Source organism: Mercurialis annua, linkage group LG1-X (genome assembly GCF_937616625.2).
Source record: "Mercurialis annua linkage group LG1-X, ddMerAnnu1.2, whole genome shotgun sequence".
NCBI classification, from domain to species: domain Eukaryota; kingdom Viridiplantae; phylum Streptophyta; class Magnoliopsida; order Malpighiales; family Euphorbiaceae; genus Mercurialis; species Mercurialis annua.
In genome coordinates this window covers 70,563,072-70,584,265 of record NC_065570.1, presented here as the reverse complement: position 1 = coordinate 70,584,265, position 21,194 = coordinate 70,563,072, and the positions used below count along the sequence as shown (strand labels likewise).

At 31.8% G+C, this 21,194-nt stretch overlaps 3 protein-coding genes and 1 non-coding gene across 6 annotated transcripts; all 4 read right to left on the bottom strand.

Moving 5' to 3' along the window:
* Positions 1-205: 205 nt before the first annotated feature.
* Positions 206-277, bottom strand: TRNAQ-UUG (transfer RNA glutamine (anticodon UUG)). Its single transcript has one exon. It is a non-coding gene; the product is annotated as a tRNA-Gln (tRNA).
* A 1,991-nt stretch (positions 278-2,268) lies between these two features.
* On the bottom strand, positions 2,269-10,875 carry LOC126675645 (probable protein phosphatase 2C 11). The gene is given in 16 exon segments (XM_050370226.2): positions 2,269-2,725; positions 2,820-2,963; positions 3,449-3,520; positions 4,071-4,162; positions 4,611-4,697; positions 5,200-5,358; positions 5,442-5,540; positions 5,674-5,816; positions 5,958-6,188; positions 7,937-8,043; positions 9,026-9,154; positions 9,347-9,468; positions 9,879-9,944; positions 10,088-10,156; positions 10,478-10,643; positions 10,728-10,875. Coding segments are annotated over 14 exon segments (1,641 nt in total). The 5' UTR covers positions 10,614-10,643; positions 10,728-10,875; the 3' UTR covers positions 2,269-2,725; positions 2,820-2,834.
* Positions 10,876-16,723: 5,848 nt separating this feature from the next.
* Positions 16,724-18,341, bottom strand: LOC126679052 (protein SOSEKI 1). Of its 3 annotated transcripts, none has more exons than XM_050373991.2 (5): positions 17,838-18,341; positions 17,710-17,779; positions 17,284-17,625; positions 17,139-17,189; positions 16,724-17,021 (listed from the first exon to the last, which is right to left on the bottom strand). In XM_050373991.2, the coding sequence occupies exons 1-5, from the start codon at positions 17,965-17,967 to the stop codon at positions 16,901-16,903; spliced, it is 714 nt and encodes a 237-aa protein (XP_050229948.1). In that variant the 5' UTR covers positions 17,968-18,341; the 3' UTR covers positions 16,724-16,900. The 3 variants fall into 3 exon arrangements, with proteins under 3 accessions (XP_050229948.1, XP_050229955.1, XP_050229962.1); XM_050373998.2 differs by having other exon boundaries at positions 17,139-17,186; positions 17,838-18,328; XM_050374005.2 differs by lacking the exon at positions 17,139-17,189 and having other exon boundaries at positions 17,838-18,339.
* A 253-nt stretch (positions 18,342-18,594) lies between these two features.
* LOC126679074 (ras-related protein RABC1) lies at positions 18,595-21,182 on the bottom strand. Its single transcript, XM_050374013.1, has 7 exons — positions 21,073-21,182; positions 20,829-20,955; positions 20,426-20,494; positions 20,252-20,317; positions 19,722-19,843; positions 19,377-19,505; positions 18,595-18,940 (listed from the first exon to the last, which is right to left on the bottom strand). The coding sequence occupies exons 2-7, from the start codon at positions 20,950-20,952 to the stop codon at positions 18,836-18,838; spliced, it is 615 nt and encodes a 204-aa protein (XP_050229970.1). The 5' UTR covers positions 20,953-20,955; positions 21,073-21,182; the 3' UTR covers positions 18,595-18,835.
* Between the last annotated feature and the right edge of the window lie 12 nt (positions 21,183-21,194).

The window sequence follows — 21,194 nt, the reverse complement described above, 5'->3', positions numbered from 1 at the left end:
GGTAGGAAGCTTTTGGAGAGTAGTGATGATTAAAATGCATGTGGCATATGTCTTTAACAAATGGCTCCACAAATGAAAAATAATAAGAAAAGAAGTGAAATGTATTGCAAAACGAGGAAACTCTAATATAATGATTGTGGACCATTTTAAAGGTGATTTTAGGAAAAGATATAAAGCATGAGCTGAGTCGATTATTTAATAAAAAAGGTCCTACCGGGAGTCGAACCCAGGTCGCTGGATTCAAAGTCCAGAGTGCTAACCACTACACCATAGAACCGATTGTTGAGCATTAAATGAAAAGTAATTATTAAACCCAAATAAACAAATAATTAAATTACACAATTTTTTGATGACATTTCATATGATATTATAATTTTAAAATTTTAAAAGAACTAATGTATCAAACAAAACCTAAATAGAAGTCCTGTTGCCAACCACTCTATCATTTGTAAACTTGTTAATTGTTTGCCAAATTAGGTGATTGCAGGTTTCATAGCATGTAATAGTATTCCTGGTATATAGAATGAAAATCTATTTTTTATTTTTTTTAGAAAGAGTATTTTCTCCACATAGTTATGGAATAACAATTCCAATAGAGTTATTATTCCCTCTATTTTGGACCTATTCTATACGAACCAAACATAGTCTATAATGTAATTGTGTTCCTCCTAATCAATAAAGAAGACAACAGTGGTGTTTGATTATTGACTAATCACTCAAAAATCCCTCACCTTTAAACTTTTTTTCAATTTCACCCCGATCTTGAAAATTTGTCAATTTTACCCACTTTTAAATTTTCCGTTTTCAATTGTACCCCAATATTTTAATTTTTGTTAATTTTTTTTACTTAAATGATGAAACCATTCAATTAATTAAGTCTAAACATGAAATTAAATTCTTTTTTATTCAAAAAAGTACAAATAAGTCCTTTATTTTTAAAAACTAACTAAAAACCATAATCAAATTAACACTAATTTAAATTATTAATTAATTTAACTAAATTTAAATAAATTTTAAAAATATATAATCAATATATGCGAGACATGGAGAATGTTTTAAACAAATTTTCAAACGCAAAAGACGTTAATTTAATTTTTCAGGGTACAATTGAAACACAAAAATGCAAAATAGAGTAAAATTGACAAATTTTCAACGTCAGGGTATGATTGAAAAGGGGTTAAAAGGTCGGGGTTTTTTAAGACATTAGACCTTGATTATTTTATTTAGAAAAAGCTAACAACTTTTATTTATATCATTTTGAAGAACATCAACAAGAATAGTGTGGGCTATCCCATTCCCTACACACACGTAGAAGTGATTGCTTTTGCCAAATAACAGTCAGCCGAATTTGTCGAGCGTTTTACAGAAGCAAAGGATATAAAATTCATAGAGTTTAATAAAGAAATATGATCTGTAACAGTATCTGAAAAATAAAAAAGATCTTGCCTCATATGTTTATGATTAATTCTTGACAGTCAGATTCCATACAAACATGGGAAAGACCTTTGTTTCATGAATGTGCGCAATCTTTGTTCAATGGTTTGATACACTAATGAATTTTGCTGTGATGTTCACTGCTATCTAAGTGGCACGAAAACAGAAAATATAAATGATAAAGAACTATGACCAGAAAATGATATTTTTTTATGGATAATGTGAGCAATAAATTTTTATGGATAACTTTAGATTTTTTTTTATGTATGAGCGTATTTTTTGGTTTTTCTTATAGAAAACGGTTGTCTTATTTTTATTAGAGATAATTACTATTACTTCTATGAATTTACATCTAAACTATTGTTTCCCCTCTCAAGTTTAAAAATTTAATATTTCCTCCTTGACCCTATGTTTTATATAACTGAAATCCTGTTATATAAGGGGTGTTAGTTAAAGAAAACTAAAATGTAAAAAATATATAGTTATATTTTAAATCTTATGAAGGAAACAGTAAATCCATTGTATACTCATGGAGATAATTCCTTTTTATTATTTACTTGCATATGAATTTTCAAAATTTTCAAATATCAAAATGTTCTGAAAATAGAAAAATATTTTTTTAAGGTTTCCGCGCTTCATAGTTGCTAATTTAAGAATATAAAGGAAAAAAGGACTGGTATGTTAAACATAAGAAGCCTAGCTTAAGATTATTGTGCAGGACAAATAGGTTTCCTTACTACTAAATATGGATAATGTGAGTATGTTTCTTTTCAAGCAATTGTAAGTGGGAAAAACATGCAGAAACTGCAAAGCATGCAAATCTAAAAGCAGAAATTACAGTCTCAAAATAAACATTTATTTGATCCAGAGTGAATTCTACTCAACCATGTAAATATTCTCAGCTAAAATCTGCTGCATTAAACAATTTGTATACTCTATTACAGCTTTGAATTTACCTTTATTTTGGTGGTCAAAATACTCGACGTAACCATGAACTCTCAGCGCCACTACAAAGGTGTAATCTTTTCGAACTAATTTGAGAAACACGCTATTTATATGGTGGACCAGACGGTGATTGCAAACACCAGAACACAACAACAATTTTCCACCTCCGTGTTAAAGATGATAACAAGAAGGAAACACAGTAGATGGTCAAGACCAACAACTTGAAAATTCAGCCGTTAGCCTCCAGCACTGATCCCCATTAACAGTCTATCCGGCAGGCTGGCTAAAATACTAATGAAAACTTCTTCAATTTCTGACTAGGATGCTACTTAATGGTTCTTAAAATCTGCAGAAGTAAATATAACAAATATCAATTACACAAACATTTCATCTTAAATTTAAATATGAAATAAGCATGAATGCTAGGATAAAATCATAACCTTGATATATTTCAATCATGAATTGTCAAAACGAACTACGACACAAGTAATGTTATCCGAGCTTCCACGTGCATAAGCTTCTTGTATTAGTTTTCTTGATGCTGCTTCAGCATCTGTTACGTCCTGCACTAGAGTAACGGCCTCCTGGAAACAGCAGAACTAGCTCATCAACATTCAACATCCATTTCGCATAGAATTTGCAAACATCAGATCAAATAATTTCAAACTGAAAAACAGTACAGCTTCAATGCTAAATATACATCCTACGGCCTGAAGTCTTCAATTGCATAAACTCTAATTAATCTCAGAAACTCATGCCTTTGAAGATCAGGCTAATTTTTTGCAGTTTGAAATTAAAAAAAAAATCCAAACATATATAGGAGCTCAATTAATTTGGGATTAAAGCTTAGTCGAGTTGAGCTGAGTTGAATTTGACAACCAGTTGTTTGAAGTAGAAAACGAAAAATGAAACAAGGTATATGCATGTGACTAGCACAATACAAAACCTGATTTAATCAAGAAAAGCAATACTATGTTTCAACTTATACAATATGTAATCTAACTGGTACGGGAAAGAAATTTCTTCTTTTTACTAAATCCTGATATTTCACAGCAGTAGAAACACTGACCTGATTCGAAAAGACATTCCAAAGCCCATCGCTTGCAATGACCATAAAATCCACACCTTCAATTTCTTCTTCCTAACCATTGGGAAGAGTAACATGATAATTAGCACAAATATGCAGACAGATACAATATGTAATTAAGTGATGTTCAGCAACATATCTCCAGACTTCAGTAGGGCAAAAAAATAACAATGGCATTGGGTTGTTAGTAAATTAAGCAATATAGCGAAAGTAAAATATTGTTTCTACTTTGTGATGGGTTCAAGCCAAAGCATGAAATATCAGGCATACTACTGCATTTACCTAGAACTATAAGATTGCAACATAAAGTATCTGAACCAAAATATTATTCCTAACTTTCATATATGCAGAGCATTTCAATATTTACCCACAGGAAGATATCAGCATCCAGTGTAATTATGATATCATAGACATCAATATTTGACATATCTACACTTTTAGCAAATCCCATCATAAGTAAATGAACTTCATCATCACATGAGAGGTTGCACAAGAACTTATCCACAGACTTATATATGGAACTTAGATTATTTTACTAGTGGAGATGCAGTTGCCAGTATATCAAAAACTGGCAATCAGATACCAAATGAGTTCCATACATTACCTGGATTTCCGGTTCAGCAACAACATATGGTTTTAGCATTTTGTCTCCAAATGCACGAGAGACAGCAAGAACACCGCCAACCCGCCACGTTCCTAGAAGTTTAGCAGCATGTTAAATACATATATTCTGAAATCTGTTGTACAAACATGTAAATAAAACAAAAGTTATTGCATGTGCTAGCATGATTGAAACCAGCATCTCATCAAACAAAAAAGAATCAACTAAGATGTCTCCATCCCTTTGTTGTCTATCCATTTAGGATAAAACAATGAAAAGTCTGCAGAATTTCTCCCACGTGCCCATTGGTATAAATGAAAAAAAAAAATCATAGGAAACAGTTATTTAGGAACAAACATTTAGAAAACCAACAGCATGTTTTCTTGAATGCAGACACCCACAACTAGATTTTCTTGATATTTCATTTGTTTATATATAGACTCCCTCTCGGACAAAAACTTTTCTAGAGAGGGAGACACCTTGCCTTACAAACACGAAATGGGACTAAATAGTGAAATGTAAGTCCAAGAACATCAATTTCACCTGCCCATATGATGAAACCTCCAAGCTCTTCAATTCTTTGGCGCTCATCAGATCTATCGGGCTTGTGATCAATAGACAACGGGATAGCTGCAAATAAAACATAAGAATAACCATAATACACAAAATTAGCAAGTGTTTCTCTCTGATTAAAAAGAGGCTGGAGATTCAGCAGGATTTAAAGTTAGCTTCTCCGGAGCAGAAACAATGAGGATTTTCATCAGGTCTATAGTTTAAATCTTGCTAATTTGGGTGCAAGGTATTTGGGAAGAGGAGAACTATCACATTGTGCAACTCATCTAAACTATTTCAATTTAACATAAAATAAGTAAGTTTTAGTATCCCTCAAAATCAGTTCAAAGTGAACCTTCAAATAATATTTCCTAAAAAGGGATCATAAAAGCATCAAGAGTATTATAAACTATGTTCACCTGCATATATAAATCACTGGGTTTGAGTGATTCCCATCTTATGGTATTCTTTGGGTCCTTTTTTGTTTAGAATTTATAAGCAACATTATGTAAATTTGATTGGCATTCTAGTTTCTGAGTCATATACTTGAAAGAAGATTGGAGAAAAAAGAAACGCAAACCTGAACCAGCTCTACTAGCAACAACTCTAGAATCACCAACATTTGCAACAAGAAGACGATCCCCCAGGAGAACGGCAGTAGACGCAGTTGATCCTGCATCTTTTTGATTGGCTTTTTCTTCATTGAGGTAATCTTCATCCGTCTGTCTGAACGCTTCAACTGCAATCAAATAGTTAACAGAAATGGAAATTAAAGGAAAATTCATGATAGACACAAACAAAAAGGGAGAAATATTCATGTACCAATGGCTGTCTTAGTGTCTTTGATAAAATCTGGATGGCTACTTAAATTTCTGAAAAGGTTGTTTTTTAGATATTCAGCAGTTCTGGCACCTCCATGACCTAAACAAGAGACAAACCCATCAAAGGACACAAAATTTACATTGAAAGCTCAAATAATGCTCTATCTTTAGACCAAATTTATTTAATATATTATAAAAAAAATGAAACAAATAATGCAAAGATAACACTATACCATCAAAAACAGCAAAGAAGGCAACCATTTGACCATCAACTTCAGATATTGTGGTCTCATAGAAATCTTCCATAGATGACCTTTTCCCCTTAAAACTTGAATATCCATAGCTCAATTTTGCAGTTCGGCTTCCAGATAGAAAGCTAAATGGTAATACTCAGAAAATGATTAGGAACATGAAATTGAAATGAAAACAGAAATAATTTTCTAGAAAATAAATGAAGACTGTTATAATTTTCTTTATAAGAAAAAAATTGAGAGAAATTAATGGCGCAAATATGAACCTGATGCCGCCGCCGCTAAAAAGAACATCGGGATTTTTATTGGATATCATAATTTCGGGTAGAGGGGGAAATGATGATGATGATGATGATGAGTCCTCCGCCGGCGGTGATGATGATGGCGGTGTAGCGTCCTCAGCATCGGCATCCCCGGCGGCTGCGGAGACGGATGCGAGGGAGGGGAGAGAAGCGGATTCCGTCAGGTTGACTGATTCGATTTAATCGGATAAATGACTAATTTTCTTTAGATAAAATCTGAAAAATGATGCTGTAAAGTAATGTAATGTAGATGATGAAAGTGAATCTGCGACTTTATTTTATTGATTATTGATTAATTATTGCGTTTACTGCAGTGGCACATTTATTTTAGGCAAAAGGTATAAAACGATCCTCATAGTTTTTTCAAAAGTCCAGATCTCTCTTTAAACATTTTATGGATACAAATAAATCTTCGTGGTTTCTAAATTGAACAAATAAACCCTCTAAAAGTTTAGAACCGGAAAAATAAATAAGGCAGTTAACAGAGTCAAATATATTAGAAAAAAAGGTTCAGAAATAACTTAATATTTTCAGTATTTTTCAAATTAATCCTTTAAAGAGTTTTTATTGAACAAAACTTTAAATCAAGAATTCAATTGATAGTTTTTCTTTTTAATTAATTTAAAGAAAAAACGACAACCATCCCAATCTGGAACAGCCACCGGGAACACCGACCTTCGTTTGAGACGAAGTTCATCGTTTGAGAATCACCTCAGACAAAGCTCATCGTCTGAGAATCATCTCAAACGTAGAGCTTCGTCTCCGATGGCGGTTCCGAAAAGGAGCAGCAACAACTCAAGGCGAAGGCAAGGGTTATGGAGATGGGTGAAGGTAGTGGCTAAAGACGCGACTATGGAGGTGGGTGGAAGAAGGAGAGAAGTCGAAGAAAAAGTTTCCCGTTCACCAGGAAAATAAAAAGATGGATAAATACCAATAATTAGCTAGGTTAAGTGGCACATAATAAGTGATGAAAAAATTCCGCTTGCCGAAAGTCTTTTTTTTCTTTTAAAATATTCTAATTTTAAATATTATTTAAAGGAAAGAAAGAGTTAAAAAAGTGTTAAAAACAAACGGATATAGCATTAGTAGCCATCTTTTTAAAAAAAATATCAAGCATGTTTTTGAAATTAAATTATCAAAAAGGACCCACTTGTTCCTCAAACAAAATATTAGGTACATATTTGCATATTTTTCCATTATTATATAACAAAGTCTCTACTCCAAATCGTTCCTTTAGTACTTGTATAATCTGAGATTAAACGTATAATCCAAATATGCATAATACATTTCTAAAAATCTATTCTTACTATAGACTAGGGCAAAATGATTAACACAGTGATAAACTTATTACCCCAATGCATGTCATAAGCATAAAATTAGAAACTCATGAGCCATTCCATAACAAGTATGCATTAATCAGGCCAGATAATTAGGCTTAATACATAGTTTGACCTCTGAACTTGTACCCTTTTACCCATCTAACTCCTAAACTTAACGTCTCACCTATCGAACCTATGAACTTGTTAAATAATCCGATTTGACCCCTAAATTTGATAAATATGCAAATATTGAACCCTTCGTGTCCACCTGTCACTTGAAACGTTCTAGAAGAAATTGTGTACGGAGGGGTTTAATGTTTACGTATTTATCAAGTTCGGGGGTCAAATCGGGTTATTTAACAAGTTCAGGAGTTCAATAGGTGAGACGTTAAGTTTGGAGGTTAGATGGGTAAATGGGTACAAGTTCAGGGGTCAAACTATGTACTAAGCCCAGATAATTATAATGAAAAGTAGCATAAATCACATCAAATAATATCATTTCATTCATAAGTTAACAGTTTTCTGTCCAAGGATGAGCATCTCGAGTCGAGAAAAGGTTGATAGAAACGGAACAGCGAGCTAAATGAATAAAAAAAGGCACAAGAATAATAGCATACTAATCACCATGAGCAACAACTACTAGTTTGAACATCCTGTTGAGGCTTCTGTTTGAAGATGTTCTTTTTCATGCCACTTGAACCTTCAGCCAAAAGGCTTGGTGTTTCTAAAATCTGCATATCATATAAAGTCATCATATATAGAATGCCACACAGTCAGTCTTCCAAGTTATTAATGCACAACATGACTCCATTTTGCAGTTTTTGTGATTTCTGTTGTTATAAAGGTAGTAACAATTCTTTTGTGATTCCAGAAAAAGCCGTGTATTGATCCTCGACAGGATTGAATACTCAACTACGACGGTCACCAAACCGACCATGCCCACCAGAACTGATCAATTCTAAAGGCCAAAGAAGACCGAGCCGAATTCAGAGGGAAAATTAGGTTCATTTCGGCCGGTTACCGATATATAGTATGCATGGTGAAATATGACAAAACATAGTTGGCGATATGGTGGAAGACGTGCAGTGTTTATATTCATGTCATGGAAGGATATCATAATTTTTTTTCAATTCTTTAAAGAAAAAATAGACAAAAACATTAAAGCTGAGATGCCAAATAGCTAATTTACTTACCATGTAGACAGCTCAAGAATGATTTTTACAAAATTTTAATATATACTATATATTCCTTTTTTTGGGATTTTTGAAAAGAACCACCGAACCGAACATAAATACCAACTCAATACAATCTAGTCCAATTTGGTTTTTGCACACCCCTATATGCAAGTATGCTGCCCATATGAAGCAAGCAGAAAGAGAGTTAAAAGACCTTATTTTGCAGAACCTAACAGAGTAATAAACTACTTGCTCAACGAGAGATGGGATAATCAGAGTCGAGAGTTTTAGAAAGATAAGAAAAAGAAGAAAACAACATAGCTAGTAAGTTTTTAGAGTCCTTCATGACAAACAACAATCATGATTCTCTATAACAAACAATGAACAAAAAGTACGAAAAACTGAACAAGCAAACCATTAGCACATGAATATGGGATACGCAAAGGACACATATATTCATGATTTATTGTCTATCAACTAAAACAGAATACTCAAATAAGTATGAGGGGATGTGAGGAAAGCGCATATATTCATTTACCTTTAAAACGAGCTCCTCAAAGCATTGTTCCACATTCACTCGTGTTTTTGCACTACATTCAAGAAAAAGACATCCATACTGCCTCGCAAAGTCAATTCCCTCTTTTTTGGTGACGACCCTTTCACTTTCCTGCAAAACATATGCTTAAATGTCATTCACCTATAAAAAGTACTTTCACACAGTTCATTGCCACACGGGAAACAAACTATTAAAACATATACAGAACTAGAGAACAAAAACAGCAATGAAGCTCCTTAAATCCTCATAACAACTATATAAACTTGATTTATATGAAACGTTGAACTTTGTTCAGACATGTACCTTATCAACTTTGTTGCCCACAAGCATCTTGATGCAATCCTGGTTTGTGGAATACAGATCAATTTCTTTAGCCCATATATCAGATAGATTAGTAAATGTGTCTCGTCTTGTAACATCATACACTGTTGCAATACCCAAAATTAAGTCTTGAAGTCAGAAACCACGAGATGAGCACAATAGCAATCACTAGATAGATACTTCCAAAACTTTGTGATACTTTCACAACTAGAATCAAATCAATAAAAACAGATCTCCTAATACTTTAATCACATTAGTCATGATATGCCAAAGTGAATTTACTCTAAATGCTATAGTACTTAGCACAAGAAACATGCCGATGATGCAAAACAAAAATAAGAACTTATGCAGCACGTCCACGTGTTGAGAAGCAACAAAATATCTTAAGAGCTGACATTTAAAATGCATTTGGGTAACATAATCAGTTCTTCAATTGAAATAAAGCTAAACAAGTAAAGCCACCAAGTGCTAGAATTAAAGACAGGGAAGAACAGTATTAGACAAAACTTTGTACCCATTATTATCCCTTGAGCTCCTCTGTAATAAGAACTGGTCAGCGTTCTAAATCTCTCCTGCCCAGCTGCAAATGAAGCAGAATGCGTAAATAATTATGTAATTATACAAATAAACAATATATACACACAAAAACAAGAATAAGATATAAAAAGAAAAATTGCTTCACGAAATACATATTATATCTATTGAAAAAGAAGAAGGAATTACCCGTATCCCAGATGGCAAGTTTCAACTTTTTCCCACCTATAGTAACATGCTTTACCTTAAAATCCACACCTACAAAATCAAGCTAAGATTAAGAACAGATGCTTTGGTATAAAGCAAACCCACAAATGATTTATTGGTGCACTAAGTACCATAATAATATCTAAAAAGAAATGTTCCCAATACATGAATAAGAAAACTAACCTAAAACCTACTCAAAGTTGCAAAAACAGTAAATTTCACTGTGTCGATCACAAACAAAGTTACATATGCAATAATGGGTATCACCAAAAACATACACATAATGGTATCACAAAATTTGTTACATTGAATATTTGAAATGTAGCATAAATAAAGTTGTAATGCAGTGTACAGAATAATTTGAGAAGTTACCAATTGTAGGGGAGAGATCATCGAAAGTATTGGAAGTGAAGCTGAGAAGAAGACTACTTTTACCAACACCAGAATCCCCAATAAGCAGCAATTTGAAGAGGTAGTCAAATTCAGGCTGACTTGAAGAAGCTTCCATTGAATTAACCAACCCAATACACAAAATCCCCTGTAAAGATCATCATCAATACACAGCCTCAGAAAAACAAACTAAAGATCTAAAATAATAAAGGATGGAGTAAATTGATGATACCTGAGATTTGGTGTGTGCAATTCGAAAGAAAGAAAAGGGAAAGTGGGAGAGATTGCAGAGAGACGAAGAAAAGAAAGTTCTCAGGTCGTCTTCTTTCTTTATATTTCTCTCTTTTTATTTAAGTTGTTCTGTTCGCTTTTGCTTATTGCTTAGGCTACCAGGAATTTTTGGTCGCGGTTTTATTATAATGGGCTTATAATCAATGACCGTCCCTGACTTTAGAGCCTCCGATCACGAAAGTCCCTAAGTTCAATTTTCGATCACAAAACCCCTAAACTTCGATTTCACAATCACGAATGTCCTTTCATCCGAAATATGACTAAAATACCCCTAAACACGAGTAAAACCAAAAAACAAATCCAAATTCGGTCCAACCAAATAAAACCAAATCTAAAACCCACCAAACTAAACCTTAAATCATCCAATCAAATCTAAAATTGACACCCACTCACTACCGCCACACGCCCGCCGGAAACCACCTAGAACATCACCCACCGCTCAAAAAAAATTTTGACCGCCCGTTTCACCATCGTTCAACAAATCTGTTGAACACAGATCAACAGATATGTGTCAACAAGTCTGTTTGACGAACCTCAGACAAACCTCGCCGTCTGTGGTTCGTCTGAAAAGACGAAGACAAGGTCGTCTTCTCAGACGAGGAGAGGAACCTGACGGGTCCGTTTCCTCTCGTCTGAGAAGACGACCTTGTCAGGTCTGTTTCCCCTTGTCTGAGAAGACGAAGACAAGGTCGTCTTCTCAGACGAGGAGACAAACCCGACGAGTTCGTTTCCTCGTCTGAGAAGAAGAAGATAGGGTCGTCTTCTCAAACGAGGAGACGAACCCGACGGGTTCGTTTCCTCGTCTAAGAAGACGAAGACAAGGTGGGGAGCATCTGCTCCGTACTCTGCTTCTCAGGGAAGGAGCACATCTCAGGCGAGGAACATATGCTCCTCAGGCTAGGGCAGATCTGCTCCTCAACTGAGCAATAAGGCGGGGAGGAGATCTGCTTTGAGGTGCTCTTCCTTCGTCTGAAAAAAATTGATCCGATTTTTTTTTTGCGGCGGATATCGATTTTAGATATGGTTAGATGATTTTAGATTTGATTAGGTAGTTTTTGGTTTGATTATGTGGTTTTATTGAGTTAGATCTGGTTAGAATTTTTTATGGGTATTTTAGTCATATTTTGGATAAAAGGACATTCGTGAATGTGAAATCAAAGTTTAGGGGGTTTTGTGATCGAAAATTGAACTTAGGGACTTTCGTGATCGGAGGCCCTAAAGTGTAAGATTAGTGTATATATATTGTTAATTTTTATTTTTATAGATTTTTTCCTGGAATTTTTTTTTATAGTGTAACGGTAGTCTATATATAGTGTTTTTATGGTGTTTATATAGTGTAAAATTAGTGTGTCTATATAGTGTATATATAGTGTATAAGTAGTGTATACATAGTGTATTTTTAGTGTATTTTTGGCATTACTTATACACTATATATACACTAATCTTACACTATATAAACACTATAAAAACACTATATATAGACTACTGTTACACTATAAAAAAAATTCAGGAAAAAAATCTATAAAATATAAAAATTAACACTATATATACACTATATATACACTAATCTTACACTATATAAAAAAAATTGTCGGTCGGTTCGGTTGACCGAACCGAAAAACCAAAAACCGAATTGGAAATCAAAAAAAAGGTATTTTTGAAATAAAAAAAAAACAAAAAGATATTTTTCGTAAATAAAAAAAGGTAAAAAAAATCAAAACTTAGCTGGTAAAGGTGTAAATAAGTTACCAAAACATATATTTCAGAAAATTACCACATAAAAAAATATGGAACAAATAAAAATACAAATAAATAATAATAATCGAAAAAAGAAAAATTAAGCCAAAATCCCGTTAATTTTGCTATTTTGGCATCCAACACGAAACTAAATTCCGGTGCGAGTGTCTTAATTTGAAATTTAATCGATTATACCAAGAAATCGTTTGAATCTTTAAGGTATTAATCTTTGCAACTATGTTTTTTAAGAATATCTAAAAGATAAAGATTTACCAATATAAAAATAAACAACAAACAATATAATATTGTAGAAAAACTCCAATACTTAAGGGAAAAGGGTCATTTATGCCCTTAAGGTTTGACATTAGGATCAAATAAGCCCTCAACGTACAATAAGGTTCAAATATGCCCCTAACGTCTTAGAAAATGAACAATCAGGCCCCCGATTTGGACAACTAGGCCCCTAACGTTTCATTTATGCGTCAAAATTAGGGGCCTGGTTGTCAATATTTTAAGACATTGAGGGCATATTTGAACCTTTCCGAACGTTGAGGGCTTAATTGATCCTGGAGATAAACCATAGGGGCATAAATGACCCTTTTCCCAATACTTAAAGGTTAATGGATTTTAAGAAAAATAAATATTTTTGATATGTAAGCTAAAAAGACTTCAAAAAATTATGTTTGGACCATAGAACCTTAACATGCAACTCAAAAAAATAAAAAAATCAAACATGTTTTTAAGTGTTTTTAAAATTGAACACACAAAAGAACACAACTTACACCAATTATGGAGTAATTATTGAAACAAACTAAAATAAAATAAAATAAAAAGAAAAGGTGGTGGAGGAGAGGTGGTTTTTCGGCCAAACTGACCGAAAAACCACCTCCTCAAACTAAAAGATTTGAAAAGTATTTAGAGAGAAGGGAAAGAGTGTTATTTCTTAGAGGGAGAAAGAGAAAGTTCCATTTAACAATTTAATGTTATTATTACTTATCGCAACTTAATTGACAATCTTGTGTCGACAAACCACATTTAAAATAATTTACTAAATAAAATGTAATTTCATTTTATCATTTTTATTTCATTTCATTTTAAATATATTATATTTTAATTAAAAAATTAAAAAAATATTAAAAATAGCATATTATGTAAATAAAGATTATCAATTACAATGAAATATTTAAAAATTATCGGAATAAATTACAATGGAAAAAAGTTGGTTTAGTTCTTTAACCCAAAATCTAAAACTAATGTAAAATTCAAGCTATTTTAAGTTTTTTATAATATTTTATTCCAACTCATTATCCTATATTTCACACTAAAATAATACTCTTTTTTAAATTTAATATTATTATATTTTAAACATTTATCATTTTACACCAATTTTTATATTTTTAAAAACACACACATTCTCATTTATTAATATATTTGATTATGCTCAAATAATATTAAATTAATATACTTAATTTTTAATTATCTAATATTATTTAATATATAATTATAAAATAAAAATTAAAGTGATTAATGATTAAAATTATAATGATTAATGATATATAGATTCCGAATTCTATCATTAGTGATATGAAGCCGAGTCGCAGGAGATCCATCCCCAGTTGATATAGGACTTTCGGCCAAAAGCCTAAGTCAGATGAAATTAACAACTGAATCCATGAAATTTGCCTTTAACTGGAATAATATTTCAATCTATAAAGATAAGGGTGAATCCCCTGAAGACTCGTATGAAGCACTTCGACCTAGGGATTCGGTCAATCGACCAGATCTATGAAAATCTTTTCTATTTACAAACTCTAATTTAGAAAGATGAGACTATTTAAAAAGATATTCATGAATAAGACTCTCGTTTGAATATGTAATCACATTCCTAATTAGGGTCAAACCCTACAAATAGGATTCACTTTTCTATTTCAAGTCTATAAGGTATACATTCAACCACTATATAAAAAGCTGGAGGTATGTCTAAACAAACAATTGCATTCATAAACTCAAAACGCTGCTCAAAGCTCAATACCGACTTTAGCATCGGAGAGTTAATCGGACAACCACCGTCCTGTTAGCTTCTACTCTATTTTGCATGTTAATCCACCGGATCAGAAGACAGACTCCATCAATTAAAATTAAAATTAAAATAATAGATTACAAAAAATATGACATATGTAATGTAATTTTATGTTTAAATAAAATATTATATTATTTAAATTTTTATTAAAATATATTATATTTATTTATTATATCTTTACTAATAAAAATGTTTTGAACTAAATTTTTAAATTTTTAATTAGTATTGAAAGAAAATTTTGACTAAAATGAATATTAGAAAGTTAACTATATAAATTATAATTGGAAATTAAAAAATTAATTAATCAAAATATAAAATGGATTTACTATTTATGAATCTTATGATTGGTTAAGTATTGAGTATCGGTTGAAGTGAAAAAATAAATTTTAAAATTTAAAATTTATATTGATATGGGTTAGATAGAGATGGTCTTAAATTAAATATGAGTGGGTGGGGGATGGTCTTTGATTGTTTGTTTGAGATCCATATATTGATGGCTTTCTATTTCCATGTCCAAATAAAAAATATTGTTAAAAAATTATGAAATAATCAAATTTCACCACCGCAAGGCATGAGCATCTACTTAATTGTTTTATATTCGCTTTAATGTTTAAAAATAAGGCTTAATTCCATAAAAAAAAACCACCTAACATTTCTTTTCGTTTATACCCTGACCTTGTAAAAACACCATTTATACCCAATTTTGAATTTTTATGTTTCATCTCTATCCAAAAGTATTAAATTGTACTCTTTTCATTTGAAAAAGAGTTTAAAACAATCTTTCATTTTTAACTTATATACTAATTAGATATTAATGTTATTAATACAAAAATATCATCTTCTTCAAAAAATTAAAAATAATAATATATATTTTTAATTTTTTTAAAAGTATTTCCGATTTTTTTTTTATTTTTTTAATTTTTTTCAAAAGTATTTCCGAATTTTTTTAATTTTTTTAAGAATATTTTCGACAAAAAAATTAAAAATAATAATAATTTTTTTTATTTTTTTTATTTTATAAAATTAAAAAAATTAATTAATTAATTAATTATTTGAATGTATTTGATTATTTTTTAAGTTTAAGGATTTATTTATATTTTTTAAAATAAAAAAAGTATGTTTAAAATCTTTTCCAAATAAAAAGAGTACAATTTAATACTTTTGGGTAGTGATGAAACATAAAAACCCAAAATTGGGTATAAATGGTGTTTTTACAAGGTCATAGTATAAACGAAGAAAAAATGTAAGGTGAGGGTTTTTTAAGGAATTAAGCCTAAAAATAATCATCATTTTTCGGTTAAAATTACAAAAATTGATTAATACCAAAAAAATCGTTAATTTTTTTGTAATAGTGTTTTTTAATCCTTTATTTGATAATGAGTATATTGTATTTTTTTGTTTTTGGTGACGAAGAGTGTCTTTTTTGGTGCAGGGTGTTGCAACGGCAAATATCCGTAAAAAGACGCTCTTCGTCTCCAAAAATAAAGTATCAAAACTTAATGAATCTTAAGTATCCGTAAAAAGACACTCTTCGTCACCAAAAATAAAGTATCACCAAAAAAAGTAAGCAGTTGCAACGGCAAGTATCCGTAAGAAATCATAAACTTAATGAATCTTAAATTACTAAGAATAAAGTAAGTAGTTAATTTTAGAATAATTCTCAAATAAAAATAACCTTTTCCTTATTTCAACTGTATCATATTTAATTACTAATTATCAAACGTTGTATGAGAGAACATTAACTTTTGTTGCTGTTCTTTTGGTTTTTCTTCTTGCTTTGTATTTTGTTTTTATCTATCTCTGTTAAAGAAAAATATATGACATGTTGGCCTAATTAGTAATTAAATTCTGAAATTTTATAAACAATGCAATAGTAGTTCCACATTAATATTGACTATCAGCATAATTTATACATTAAATAGTACTTAATTTATAATTATAATTATTTGTTTAGTTTATTATATAGAGTTCATACTTATAATTATATTCCACCTTTTGATAATCAAATGAATAGTATAAATTTGTAATTAATTAGTAAATAAATATATAACTTTAAATTAGGTGATCAAATTAGATATAACCCATTATTATTTTTGTATATAGATAAAGACATAGGTTGGTTTTAGCAAACTAAATTTGATTTGCAGTTCTCTCATTAACAATATACAAATTTGATTTGCAGCAGCTTTCTCTCATTCACAATATACAAATTTGGGATATAAGCTGAAGTTGCCGATCTATTGTTGTGCAGGCACTGTTTTGAAGCTGTTCATTGAAAAATGTAGTTGTATAGTTGTTCATGATATAGATATGAGCTGATTCATTGAATGAGTTTTTTTCTTTGCAGAAGCTTTCATTCCCTTGCAGGACTGCATGTGCATGTGCAGTTTCTCTGGTTTGAACCGCTTGCCGCATTGCCTGCATAATTTCCATATCAACCGGACAAACTATTTAATAATTCATCTTACTATATATTCCAACTCTTAGGCAATAGACTACATAATGATGTTGAATGCTAAAGAAAAATGCACTTACGAGCATGTGGGATTATTAAGTTTGGTGTTGCGTTGATCAAAACGCGGCCTGCTAATATATTTATAGTTTAAGCATCAGAAATATATAATTTAGTTACATGAACATACATATATATGTATAGTTATTTAGAGATCAATGATGTTACCGAGCATTGTGTTGAGTCGTAGATTTGTTAAACGCAAGCAAAGCATTATCATTAGTATCGACAGCCCCACAAGTAACGAGGTTTCGCACCATCTTTGAGTAGCTTTTGCTCTTCTTCTTGTCATCTCCTTCTGAACTAAATAGAGGTGACATTTTTGTGCTAGCTTTTGGGGATGTTTGGCTTGAACTTTTCACTTGATTCTCTTCCCCAACCTTAACATTTTCTGTGATTTCCCCATAAGAAGAAATTTGTGATCCTTTGAGGACATATTCATTATCAGAAATTGGGGTAATGAGATCATCATCCATCAAATCTTGCCACACATAACCACTCTTGTATCTCCTGCATGAATCCCAAAAACTAAGAACTAAATAGACTTATTATTATTATTATTATAACATACTACAAATTACAAACTAGAATAACCTCTTGTAAGACCAAGCAAATGATGCAGGCATTTGTTTTCCTCGCAACTCGGCCATCCATCTTTTCATATCTGTTTGATCCAACAATTAGCATTCATCTATCAACATTTTACTATGAAAAATTTATACCTCTCAGATAGACTCCGGTGCGATTGAGATGATGAACCCGAATGAGATGCGGTTGCTCCATGTGACCCATAATGCTGAGGAAGTATATGATATGAACCCGCCTAACTTCTCCTGTTGTTGATCCTTCCATTTTTATATTTGTTCTCTATCAACAACAGCAACAAACAAACCCACAATTTATTACTTAATAGTTAGAGACAAGACTCATCGTTTGTCACTGTGTTGCCGGCCTGCTTCACTAAATGTCCAAAAACAAGACATTCAAATATTCCTTGTTATGTTTCCTTTTGTACTTGAATTGCTATAATCGCATTTCAAAATTGCAGTCCTACATATATGCAACCATTCAGATATCATATGTTTTTCCTACATACAGAAGAGACTTGGAGATAATATGGAACCCAAACTTAAGAACCTGTTTATAGCTATTTAAACGGAGGAAAAAACTACAAATATGATTACTAAGTCAGATTTCCCGCAACAAATACATTTCCCCAACTAACTTTTGATTAAAATCTTAATTCAACATAATTAATTTGTAGAGTTGGTGTTTTCTTTTGCAGTTTGTGATATAATTAAAATTGAATTTGTTGGTCCATTCACAATAGCTCAATCTTGTATTCCAATTTTAGATTTGAGGTGGAATGAATTAAATTCTTATTCCATTGGTCTTCATTAGTTTTAAGTTATGCATTACAGTGCTGGAAAAACAAGTTGCGCCAATAGCTATCATGTACTGAAAAAATAACACCAGAAAAAAGGAACCATGTCCTGAAATTAATGGTCTTTCACAGGTAACGTTTAGAACAGTAAGGAATATGGGAAATTCATGGCCATGGCATAAAAAAAATACATAATTTGGCCAAGGGAGACGACAAAATGACATCAAACGGTTATCGATTTGTAATTAATTTACAGTATAATGGAAAGAATAGTCGAAGACCGGAAGGCTATGTCAGTGAAGAGAGCTGTAAAAGAATGAAGTTACAGCATCGTCATTAGCAGCAACTGCTAGTTGCAACATCCTGTGGAGGCTTCTGTTTGAAGATGTTCTTTTTCACACCATTTGCGCCTTCGCATACAAGACTCGGTGATTCTAAAATCTGCATATTAATACATAATCATTGTCACCAGTCTCGTTATATTTATGAATTTTAAAATAGGAACAAAGTCTGCAAAAGATGAATCTGGTATTTCATACAATAAATGGCAAGTGATGTTGCGTCACGTGATCTTGATACATGACATACTTTACGAGGATAAAAAATATAGTTCTTTTTAGTCTATATAGGCGTCTAGTTCATTGTCACATCGTCTAAAAATGACAGAAATGGAGATAAATTACTTAAAGTTAACGCATTTCATCGTTACATAGTAAATAAAAAACACTATGATGGAGAGAGAAGAAAGTTGAGACTGTCAGTGCAAACTACTCATAATTGCCATGATTTGTTTCCTGCGAGTTATAACTTCAAAAGCAAAAAATTTAAACAGAAAAGAAAGTTTACTGATACTATGAAAATGCTAAATTTCGAATACCTTTAAAACAAGCTCCTCAAAGCATTGCTCCACATTGGCTCGAGTTTTTGCACTACATTCAATAAAAAGGCATCCATATTGTCTTGCAAAGTCAATTCCCTCTTTTTTAGTGACAACCATTTCACTTTCCTGCAAAACATATGTTTGGATATGTTAAATCCACTAACAAGATTGTGAGACACAAAACAGCAAAGAACGCAATAGAAACTAAAGATAAATGCTGAAAGGCATTGATGTACCTATTTAGGCAAAAAAATGGCATTAAAAATAGTAGTATATTCTCATTGCATCCTAAACAAGAGAGAAGAAGTTTATGTGAATTTCTTTGCTTTTGCAGCAACGTACCTTGTCAACTTTGTTTCCAACAAGCATTTTAATGCAATCTTGATTCGTGGAATACAGATCAATTTCTTTTGCCCATATATCAGATAGATTAGTAAACGTATCTCGTCTTGTTACATCATACACTGTGCCAAAAACAACAACCTTGAAGTCGGTCAAACATGAGATACACATAATAACAACCTACCAATTACTGCCAAAACTTTGTAATATTATTTTAAAGCTATAACATCAAAGCACAAGCACAGTGCCATAAATCACTTAGCCTACAAAAAGATGCACTATACTTGAGAGGAAGAAAAACACTGGGGTGTAAGAGATTCAGCTTATGCAATAAACGTTGTCTCCACATCCAAGTGCAGATAAGCTTTAAAAAAAATTAATGCAGATTTTGCCACTTCAACATGGATCATGACATATTGCATCGTTATTTCTTCAATAATACAATAGCATCATACATAAGTAAGTGTTGAACAATGACAAGGTACCAATATGAAGAAGAAGAAGAAATATATGCGAAACTAAGTACATACCCATTATAATCCCTTGAGCTCCTCTATAATAAGAACTAGTAAGTGTCCTAAATCTCTCCTGTCCAGCTTCCAAATTAAAAAAGAATTACAGTTAATAACCACGCGTACAATCAACGATAACGAAATATTTCAAAACAGACATCATATTATGAAAAGAAAAAAAAATTAAACCACCTGTGTCCCAGATAGCAAGCTTCAATTTTTTCCCACCTATAGTAGCATACTGTACCTTAAAATCCACACCTAAAAAATTGAAGTGCTTTATAAAAAACCAATCCCACAAACAATAAGAAAAAGATTCTACTCCTGGGTAGCACGGACACTTCACTTAGTCAACGTTCCCGATTCAGAAACATTTGGGATATGAAACTTCAATTTTAACATAGAAAACCTTAAAATAAGGTTGTTTCATCGTGTCGGTGCCCGTGCTACCTAGCTCTCCTCCACAAATCAATAGCATTACAAAATCAACAAATGGATTGACAAAATCCTAATTCGCATAAGTGAAGATTCACAAAAACAAATTGTGTTAATCTAATTAAATAAAAGGACAAAAAACCAAGAATTAGTTAGTTACCAATGGTCGGAGAGAGATCATCAAAAGTGTCGGAAGTGAAACTCAAAAGCAAACTACTTTTGCCTACGCCTGAATCCCCAATGAGTAATAACTTGAACAAATATTCAAATTCGCCTGTTTCCATTCTCTAATTCAATACCCACAAACAAAAAACACCGTCAAATCATTAATACCCATCTAGAAACGATAACTTAATACTACGCAAAACACAGAGACAAACACATAAAAGAGCAAAAGATGATACCTGGGAATTGTTAGTGATAAATTAGATCCAAAGTTTATTTTTGCAACTATTTAAGATTTGGAGGGCATTTTTGTTCTGTATTTATATATTACTATTACGACCGGGCGTTAGATTTCCGTTGT